Source organism: Salarias fasciatus, chromosome 20 (assembly GCF_902148845.1).
Source record: "Salarias fasciatus chromosome 20, fSalaFa1.1, whole genome shotgun sequence".
Taxonomy (NCBI): Eukaryota; Metazoa; Chordata; class Actinopteri; order Blenniiformes; family Blenniidae; genus Salarias; species Salarias fasciatus.
This window is the reverse complement of record NC_043764.1, coordinates 15,839,971-15,851,028: the sequence shown is the minus strand read 5'-3', so window position 1 is coordinate 15,851,028 and position 11,058 is coordinate 15,839,971. Positions and strand designations below refer to the sequence as shown.

The 11,058-nt window shown below is 42.8% G+C and overlaps 1 protein-coding gene across 1 annotated transcript; it reads right to left on the bottom strand.

Moving 5' to 3' along the window:
* Positions 1 to 987: 987 nt before the first annotated feature.
* On the bottom strand, positions 988 to 9,843 carry dhx35 (DEAH-box helicase 35). The gene is made up of 21 exons (XM_030118268.1): positions 9,798 to 9,843; positions 9,010 to 9,137; positions 8,082 to 8,174; positions 7,744 to 7,821; positions 7,512 to 7,616; positions 7,367 to 7,428; positions 6,955 to 7,024; positions 6,768 to 6,827; positions 5,858 to 5,970; positions 5,678 to 5,774; positions 5,221 to 5,379; positions 4,807 to 5,017; positions 4,565 to 4,689; positions 4,244 to 4,298; positions 3,957 to 4,147; positions 3,773 to 3,850; positions 3,514 to 3,643; positions 3,337 to 3,418; positions 3,157 to 3,228; positions 2,960 to 3,071; positions 988 to 2,551 (listed from the first exon to the last, which is right to left on the bottom strand). The coding sequence occupies exons 1-21, from the start codon at positions 9,835 to 9,837 to the stop codon at positions 2,513 to 2,515; spliced, it is 2,100 nt and encodes a 699-aa protein (XP_029974128.1). The 5' UTR covers positions 9,838 to 9,843; the 3' UTR covers positions 988 to 2,512.
* Between the last annotated feature and the right edge of the window lie 1,215 nt (positions 9,844 to 11,058).

Below are 11,058 nucleotides of genomic sequence, written 5' to 3'. Positions count from 1 at the left end.
CAAAACATGCAGGCTGAATAAATTAAAAAGAAACTACTAGTATGTTCAAGAAACTATAGCCACCACAGCTGTTGGAATTCAGGATGATTAGATGTGCACATGCCTGCACTATGTTGACATTTGGGGATAAAACTGGTTCCAGTCCCATTAAACTGCGTTTCTAACCTTCTCCTTTATCTTTCATTTTTAAAGCCTGACAATGTGTTCTTTTGTCATGAAGAGGACTCCAATTTTAACCCTGACCTTTCTGTGTTGGATGTAACATCTACAGGGGAGGGAAATCATGTCATATGGCCAAAACCACTTGCTGTCACAGCTTTTGGGAATAAATGAAGAAGCATGTCCATTTTCACTTTAAGCAGGCAAAACAATGTCAACATCAGTTACAAATCAACAGAAGCATTTCTTTTTCATTCATTGGCCATACGTTAGACAGAAATGGTTTGCACATTTCACACTATAAATTTAAAGGGATTCCTCCAGTGTGAAGAAGGATGGACAGAAAAACAAGACTGTTTTAAATAACCTCCATTTTACACAAGACAGAAACCTGAAAAAGAGAAATGCCATGCTTTTGTCCTCTGATGTGAATAAATACTTCAAAAATCTTTAATTTATACCATTGAAATGTGTCTTTCACTTGCTGTAACATGAGATTTGATACAATCCTGCATTCTCCTGATCTGCCATAAACCCCAAGACAGAAACAATGCAGTGAGTGTGTGCTCAACACACACATTGACAACGTCCACAAATAAAAGTGCTCCATTTCCTGGAAGCAAAAGTCCCAAAATTAAGTTGTGTAGATCACATTTCAAAACCAACTCACGAGGAAAACCAGGATATTCCAAAAGTTTCCTGCTTGTTGAGGCTCAGCAGTTTATGGTGTGACACTGCCACCCCGTGGTCAGCACGCGCACTGCACACAACGCGCAATATAATTAAAAAAACTGAATGAACAAAGCAATCAGAGCTCAAACCCCAGTGTATGACAATAAGGCTTTATTTTGACAGTGTGAGGGTTGAATGGCAGGTGACGTTGTTTATCTCGGAGGTCAGCAGTGACATAGATCTACAGATTACTGCTTAAACTGCATACATACTCAGCATCGGCACAAAAAGGAGTGAGCAAGACACATTCGCAAAGATTTTCGTCTGCGGTAACTCTAGGAAGTGATCCTAAGTGTGTACGTCTATGTCATATTTTTAACATGCAAAGGTACTTTACTTTTATATTTATTTAATTTCGTCTATCTACTGTGCGGTGCATTGTACCGTGGGTGGTTTACAGTTTCGCTTAATCTACGTTTCTAACCTCAAGAACAAGTTTACCAGGTAAAAAAAAACAAAAAACAAACAATAAACATGCAGACAGATGTAAAAGTTTGTGATTCCACTGGTCTGAAACTACAGCAGAGTAAGATGACGAAACCTGAATGAACCGCTCACTGAAAGGTTTCACACTTTCAGGGTCAAACACTAAAATAAGCCACAAAGCAAATAAAACAAAAGCATATGTTCAGAGCGCAATGAGAGACAAAAAGAAAAACAATGAATACATATTTTAGCTGGACATTGTACTGTGGACTGGAATGTAATAACAGAACAAGTCATGACGGCTGTGGGATAAACGCTACCGTTTCATTGAGGCTTTGGATGTCGTCACGTGAACAAATGGCGCTCCGTTGTCTCTGTGGCGTTTAAATTTCACAGCTTGCCATTTACAATGTTTGGGTGCGATTACAAATTCAACCTGAAAACGAAAGGTGACACCGGCTAATGAAAACAAGTGGCACAGAGTGGTGACAAGGCCATTGAGTCCGAGCTGTACTGTGGAAATACAGAGTTTAAAACAAGAGTGCAGAAGTAACACCATCCCTTCACAGTATCGTTATTAGAGGCTCTGAGGTTCAAACTGAAATTTCACGTGTTTCTGTCTGCAGCCAGAAAATATAAACCAACGCCGACATTCTGTCTGAAGGTACAGAAACCTTTACGTGTCAGAAATGAATCTGAAATTTGAAAATCAATTCAAACTCACAAAAAAAAGGCACCCAGGCTATGGAGGGAGAAAACGAGCTTTAAAAAAATAAACAATAAGTCTCTCAAAGGGGAAAAACATCCTCACAGTCTATTGTCTTCCAGTTCTCTGCAATAAGAAAAAAATACAGCAATTAAAAAAATAATGGAGCTGAGAACCAGGCGCCGCTGCCTGGACCTGAGCCGGCTCTGACTATATACAAATGTATGCATGAACCACATGACCATGCCGAAATGGACACTAGTCTGATCTCACATTCGTCACCATTCACTCTCGTATAAACTACACCGTCGCCGGAAAGCGAGAGAGCTGCTTTCAAGTGCGGAAATCTCTACAAATATACCCATTGAATCTCATCGTAACGTGGCCACTTGGTGTACAAGGAGTTGTGCAGGTGGGCAATAAATATATATTACATTTTTATATACAGTGGCGTGAGGAGGGGCACAGTGGCACATTGGTCTCCCGGACTCAGAGGACTCTGGATCGCTTGCTGGCCAGTGAACCGTGCTGAGAGAGACAGAGAACAGAGTTTATTAAAGCCGAGCCCACGTCGTCGTGTGGTACCGAACATTACAGAGTCCAAAAACAAAATTTGAGGCTCGCAACATATTTCAAACATTTTGATCGGAAGAAAGAAAACATCTCATCTTTTGACATATTTTATCTTTTCCAGACATAGGAAGCATAAGAAGGCAATGTAGTGTACTATAACAGCAGGATACATCCACACTTTTCTCTCACTCGCAATGTTGCTTTGACAAACTGGAACAGTACGACCTGGACTGTTTCCTCGAAAGTCATCTTTCTACATCAGGAGGAATTCTGTGCTCCGACGCAACCAGGAAGCAGCATTATACTGCGAAAGCTCCCACAATCACGTGAGACTAATCTGCTGTCGAGCTGCTGTTGACTTACTTTAGCTTGCTTGTAGAAGTGCGGAGCCAGCTCCACCAGCCAGGACGACTCCACTGCCGTCACGTCACGCATGTAGTACTTTGAGGTCTGCACCACTTCATTAAAGACGACCCTGAAAAGGACAAAACGTGACAGCCATTTCTCCCTTTTTTTATTCATTAGGAGCAAATCTGTTCAAATAAAGGTGAAGTACTGACCACTTTGGGGGTTTTTCTCCGTAAAGCACAGAGTTCGGGTGGATGTGAAGCTCGCGGTCGTCTCGTAAGGTCCTGCAAAAAAACAACAAAAACTGAGTACTGTGAAACGAAGTGAATAATGAAAACAGATATAAATCATTCCCTTTTGAAAACAAACATCTTCACACACTGCCCTCTTACCTGTAGGATCCAGAGTGGTGAATTCGGGCTGCATTGGCAAAAAATCCAGCTACGATGCACTTCAAGATGACGTCTGGGTCGCCTGTGTGGCAGAAATGATGATTAAATTACTCCAGAAAACTCTGTTAGTCTCCCCTTACAAAACCCGCAATAAATACACACCAGTAATACACACACCTTCGCTGGAGGTCCGGGGCACTTTAAACTTGTTCATGAGGCGGCGGAGCTGCTCTCGGACCGTCATCGCCCGCAGCAGACCCTTGTAATTAAGAAAATGTTCCTGACACCACTGGGAGCTCTTCTGGTGCTGCGGGACGAAAGCCACACAGGCGTGATTGGAGTCAACTTCCCCTGGAGTTTCTGTCCAGTTCATACCGGAGTCTGAGTGGCGTTCGCTGCCGCTGAGCGCCACTTCACCACGAGTGCTTGGTTGTACCTTAATGAAAGCTTCATACACGTTGAGCATGGTGAGGTGGTCTCCCTCCACCACCGCAAACTTCCTGTGCTCCCGCGCCTGCACGGTGAGACAGCAAAAAAATGGAATAATTAGTATGCTTGACAAAAGGCTTTGTGCCAAAATTACTGTAAATCTCACTGAATGCATTTTTTTTTTAACTTACGGCAGCTTTCTTCTGATTGGCCGGCACCACGAATATATTCTGAATCTGCATCATCGCTGCGATGGTGACGATCTCCTTGGAGCAGCCAAAGTTTCCCGACTCCAGGAGCATCTTAGCAAACATGGGGCTGAGAGGAAACTCGGCCATCCGCATCCCCATGGGGTCGGTCAGACGGCCGTAATGGTCCAGGCCTGCCCGGAGACATGCAGTTTGTCTGTCTGTGTTATAGATGCTGCAGACTTTCAAACTTTTAGTCTTGCAGCCTTGCTGTCCGGCCTGTTTCTTACCTCCAAGAGCATAGAGGAGTTCCAGAGCCTGAACCATCGTCTGAGCTGGAGGAGGCTGTTTAATGAATTGAAGGCGAAATGCATTTAAAGTACAATATTTGCTCTTAAAGACTGAATGAAGTGAGGATCTAGTGTGCACTTGGGAAGTCGTTACATCTTCAGAAGAGCAAACAAACATTGATTGCATTAATTTTATGGTTTCTATGCATCCCGTCTCGGAGGCCAGGGGCCATTCCTGCTAATTAAAATGTAAAGTACAATTTCTTTCACAGTGGGTGAACACAACACAGCCACCCTGTGGATGCAAAGCGATCTACTTACAGACAGGAAGCTGAACCGCAGCACGTTGTCGATGCCTAATGCTTTGAGCTGCAGGATGACTGGGGCCAAATTGGAGCGCTGCATCTCTGGCACGGTAGAAGGAGGCAGTTTCTCAAAGTCCTCCTCTGATGAAAGGCAACCGGCCAATCAGAAAACAAAGGCGGGGGGGAGAAGAATAATGAGCCTGAACACAAATATTAGGAATACGCTAGCCAGGAGATTTCAACGTTCCTGAATCCCACCTGTGTACAGCCGGAAGCATTTCCCCGGCCGGTTTCGCCCGGCTCTCCCGGCCCTCTGGCTGGCAGAGGCTTTGGAGATGGGAGTGACCACCAGCGACTCGATGGCCGTGCGAGGATTGTAAGCCCGCAGCTTCACGAACGCACAGTCGATGACGAACACAATCCCGTTGATAGTGATGGACGTTTCGGCGATGTTGGTGGCCACAACAATCTGAAAGAAACAAAGACAGAGAACAGTGTTTGTAGAGGAAACTGAGGTGGAAACTGCTGCTCTTGTGTACAGAAAAGCAGCCAACTCATCCAATACCCAACTTTCAGTTACTTCCACTTGGATGCAGATGTAAACAAATACACAGGGCGTCTCTGAAGAGACGACTACGTCATGAAGCTACGGCCGCTCGTCAGTGCCGTTACCTTGCGAACAGAGGCGGGAACCCGCTCGAACACCCTCATCTGCTCTGCATAGGGAAGTCCTGAATACATGGGCAAAATTCTCAGGTGCTTCTTCATCCCGTACCGCGACAGAGACCTGGCCTGCTCCTGCAGGAGGGACACCACCTTCTCCACCTCCTCCTGAGGAGGAAAACAGTCACAACATCGCATGAGGACTGCATGGAGTGATACGCTACTGCGTTCATACATACATGATGTCAATGTTTTAGAAGACAACGTGAGAGTGCAATCACAACTGCTTATGTGTTATGATTATTCTTTTATCATTTATAATGAATCAATTTGTTTTTAATTCTATTCCAGGTGCCGCAGACCATCTTAGAGACGTAGGCTGAAAGAATTGATCTGAGGTGAAAATTTCCCCCAAAAAATGATCAATTTCTCCTTTTTTTCTGCGATCACAGCCTCACATCCTCACCTGCCCAGTGAGGAAGGCCAGCACGTCCCCGTCGTCCTCCGTCTCGTGGATCTTCAGCACCGTCTCCACTGTGGCCTTCACGTAGTCTGGGACTGGACTGAGAACCAAGCAGAGACGCTCCCGGGTCAGAAAAGACGACACAGACTCGGCACTGTGTCCTCGACTGAAGCTGAGGAATACCTGACTGTGTAGAACACATCCACTGGGAAGGTGCGTCCTTCGACGGTCAGGATCCCACACGTGTCTTTGTTTGGATCGTCGGTCTCATTCAGGTTGAAGAAGTCGTGGAATTTCTTCAGATGGTGGAAAAATTGCACAGGAAATAAAAAAGGAAACAGTTAAGCGCACGTCGAGGTTCAGACTGGACTCTGGCCTGATCCAGAATCCAGCCAGCCCAGACTGGAATTACAGATGACTATTTGAAGCAATAGAATATTTTCTTGAATAGTCCATTGATATTAAGTTAAAATATCCACTGCACATTGATTTTTATATTAGTTTTAAACATTTTATCCATTATTCCAAAGTATAGAAATTGTTGCAAATAATCATTTTCTTGAATTATATTATTTTAATAGTGCAACAAACATGAAATGAAAAAAAAAGAAAAAGAAAACAAAAACATCCTCCTGTTCATAGATTATAACACCAGGATTGTGACTTGAGCCATCTGATAGGATTCCAATCCGAGTTTGAATCTGGGCTGGCCCGATTCGGACTCCAGCCAGAGATTCCAGTCTGAGCCTCAACACAAACATGTACTTGATAAACAGTAGAAAAAAATAAGGTCATACTTGTTTTTCCTTTATTATAAAAAAACAAGAAGTCTTTGCCCTCAATCTGACATCAAGAAAGTCTCCAGGTCCCAACTGCATGTGCAGATAAAAGCCTCTTTAAACCAAAAAGTACAGCAGATGTCCGATACTGCGTTTCGGCTGACTCGCGTAAAGTCGAGCAGCCGCGGCCTGATTGTGTCTTTCTATCATCGGAGCATCGCGGCTGTCAGGACGATGTGATCTGACCTGACATCAACTTTCACCGAGTCGGTCTTTGTTTCCCTTTTATCTGCTCATCTTAATGACGCTCTCACCTTGGCATCCAGAGTGGCAGAGGCCACAATCAGCCTGAGGTCTCTCCGCTTCTTCTGAATCTATTCAAGTGGCGGGAAAAATAAATAAAAAATTAATGAGAGACACAATAAAACACAAAGAAAACAATGGTTTTGACATTATTTCCAAGGCTAGCGAGTTATTGATATATGGATTGTCTATTAGTACCTTCTTCAGTAGACCGATGGCTATGTCCGTATACAAAGTTCTCTCATGTGCTTCATCGAGAATCAACACACTGAGGACAACAGAAGAAATCACATTAGAATAACATCAGTTAGTTTATTTATTGTTCCAAAAAAATGGTAATATTAAAAGCACATTTGTACAAAATTGTACAAAATACAAATTCAGCAAAAAACCTGAAAACCTTATAGATCTATAATTTTCTGAAGTAACAGCAGTATGTTCAGTACAGATGTATAAAGTGTTTGGATTTCAGGATCCTCAGGCCTGTATTACATCCTGAATGTAAACTGCTCCAGAGCATGTCTAAAAAAAATAGCTTTCTCCCGACATATCAGCCTTCCTGGAAAATATCATCTACGTTTCTTTCATGCTTAAATAAAAAATAACATACCTGTATTTTTTCAAAAGTGGGTCAGCCATCATCTCTCGCACCAACATGCCATCTGTAAGAAACTAGAGGACACACAAACTATTCAGCTATAAACAGGCACAAAGGCAACTTTTCCTGAAAGCCAAGCACGAGCAGCACTGGCTACCTTGATCCTCGTGGCCTGGGGATCGGAGCAGTCATCAAATCGGATGGTGTAGCCCACCTCGTGCCCCAACAGGGCCCCTCGCTCCTCTGCGACACGGTTAGCTACCTACGAACCAAAGGGACATGGTTTTAATGCGTCTTACAGAGTTGACACGGTCGCTTGCAGAAAAATGAATGGTCTTGGCATTGACAGACAGAGCCGAGCGATAAACGGACATCAGCAGTGCTCTTACAGAGATAGCAGCCACACGTCGGGGCTGTGTCACTCCAATCACTTTCCCCTCAGCCGCCCAGCCAGCCTCCACCAGGTACTGATGGAAGGCAGATGAAAGGGAGAAAAAAAAAACCCCAGAGAAGCACAAAAACATGAATAGCCGACTCTCCATAAATTACATTCGAGCTGATGCTGTTAAATAAAAAAGAAGGCTACAGAGCATTAAGACAAGGCCACGTTCAAGCAGACCACCGCACTCTGCTTGTACTGTTCAATCCGATAAGTGACCTTGCAGGTTTTCAGAGCGGGCACAACAAATGTTTGGAAAACTTCACCCGTGAGCTGAATTATACAAACCTGAGGTATCTGAGTCGTCTTTCCACATCCAGTCTCACCCACTATGACGACCGTCTGATACGTCTCAACCAAGTACAAGATGTTGTTTCTGTGCTGAACAGGACAAAAACAAGACGCATTTTCAACAACAGATAACGCAGGTACATACATGGAACATTTAACTTGTGTTAATAAAGGACATTTCAAGACTTTTACTTAATTTCTGCTTATTTTATGTAAATAAGCAGAATTTCATACAACACAGCATCAAACTGACCATGAAATACATGTTCATGGTTTTACCATCTCTAAATACATAAACAGCTTTAAGAGGTAACGTGATGTATCACAGATTAGCACTGCTGCCTCATAGATAGACTATATGGGTCCTAATTCCAGCAGGGGGTTTCCCAGTGTGAGGCTTGTATGTTCTCCCTGGATCTCCGTGGTTTCTGGCTTCACATCGCCAAAAGACTACAATAATGTGTGGGTGAATGTGTAATTGTATCTCTTTCCTTTTTTTTATCCAACAACAGCCAAAATATGATTCAGCCTCCCATGAGTCTACTTCAAACTGTTTTTTTCAGGATGTGTGGTAACTGCTGACTACTACAGACAACATAAGCACTTGCAGTAGTTTTCACGTATTGATCTTAAAGATTAACACGTCACTACAAAATACATTCACCAATCTATCTTCTATTCCATTTTCTACAATTCAAAGTACCAGAGTGCTGGAGAATATCCAAGCGGACCGCTCAGCAGGTTATGCCCTCTTATTATTGATAGGTAATTGTGAAAGACCTGACCTCCATTAGATTGGATTGGATTAGATTAGATTGAGCACCAGCAGCTGAGATTTCATGACACAGCCCTGCCATGGCCCCCAAGGATTAATAGTATATGTCTATCTATCTCATTGAGAAATGCATTAAAGTTGTTGTGAAACCTTAAAAACAGGGAGTTTCTGCCGCTGCTTCTCTATTGAAAGCGCAACGTGGGGGTTAAAGATGATGGGGGAGCCGGTGGTCTCTGTGTTGAGCTCCCGCTCCTCTGAGATCCCTGGAGCCTCTGTGCCTGGAGCAGAGCAGATGGTGAAGAGGAGGGTAAGATGTTTTATTCAAATGTGAGCATGCATTTACTTTTATCCTGTCACTGCTGACAGAGTTTAACAAGCATCCTTCTTATAACCAGAATTCCTGGACATGCCGTGGTATGTGGAAACATCAAAAACTACTTCAAAGCAGAGAAACGTCACTTTATCCCCAAATAGCTGTCGTTACTGTGGACAACATCAGCGCCACCGATCAATGATAATATTCATTGCAACACACTTTGTAACACGAGTTTGGACAAGGTTAATGTTTATCAAACATTAGTCCAGTAAACCATCAGTAAAAGGTTAAGAGGCTGACGGCCATGATATCAGTACATGATACTCATACAAATCCGTTTAAAGTGTTTTCAGCTGTACTTCTTCAGCAGTGTTGTTGTTTTCAGTCTCAGAGTCTGTGGAGTCTGCACCGGGGGTCTGAACGGGGCTGCACCGATGAGCTGAGCGGCGCTAAGCCGAGCTGCACCGTGTCGCTGAGCGGGGCTGCAGGCGGCACGCAGCAGCTCCGAACGCCGCAGCAGCCGCACCAACGCCGGCCACGTCCCCCCGCCAGAGCCTCATAAACAAATAACCACTGAGAACACGCACCAAATGCCGTAATTCATTCATTTATTCGAACTTACCCGGCTTCCAAAATTTCATCGTGGAGAGGGGAGCCGCCATCTTGGTTTCTACGTCACATGTAGTTTTCGTCTTGCGCAATGACGTCACGATGACAGGAGATTTATGAATGATGTCAAGCGTTTGAAAACAGCAGCACGAGTTCACGAGAAGGTTAAGTCCCATATTTATATAGTTTACATACAGGAATACCAGGAAGCACGTAGCGATTTACAACATTTATGCAAACATTTTGAATAAAAAAAAAAACAACATGTAGGAGTCACTGGAAATGACAAGGTCACCTTCCAGTGAGGGGCAAAAAACAAACTCAAAATTCTTAGAATATGGCTTCAATCAACACAGAAGCATCTGTGTAATAAATGAACTTCATAAAAGTTGCAGGACAAAAAGTGTAATGAAATCTATCAACAATATTGACTGAACAGGTACAGTTAGGTTTGCACAATATTTTTTAGTAGTGTTTAAAACATTACTTGCTGGCCTGGCTCGGTGATCATCCAAAATGGAAAGCTGGGACCACAGAATAGAAAATGTTGTGTAGAGGATGATGGGGATCCATCCATCATGGGGCCATTTTGGCTCACCGATTAACCACACATTCATGTTTTTAGATTGTGAGAATCCCCAGAGAAAACCAACACATGGAAAAACATGCAAACTCCACACAGAATGGCCTGGTCGCTATTTGAACCTATGATAATGTCACTGTAAGATGGGAGTGTTAAATTCACATTAAATACACTATCCTTTTACAACACGTGACCAATCTGAATTTTGAATAAAATAACTGCTGTATTCAAAAATATCACTTCCAGTATTGGGCAACTTATTTTTAAAAACGTAATTTGATATAGTTACTTCTTCAAAAAACTAACTGAATTTAATACTGAGTTATACTATTTTCAGAGCAAGTAATTACTAGGCAAAGCATATTGTGTTACTTAAAAAAAACATTCGGATCCCCTGTTAATGGAGCTTTAAGAAGCATGTTCAGTTATTTATTATAAAACTGAATATATGATGAACGAAATAAATGGACACTCCACAGAATAAATTAAAAGCAGGAAACACAGCATTAATCTAAATTATTCAGATGTTATTGTGTGATGATATGAGACAAAACAAAAGATCTAATTTGATTTGTAGCTATAGATAGCAATTATACATTTTTTTTAAAGAATAACAAAACACAATGAAGGTATGTCAATAGATGTCTGCTGTTCCATTTAGAATCTGCTTTTGAAAAGCTCAGGGCTCTCT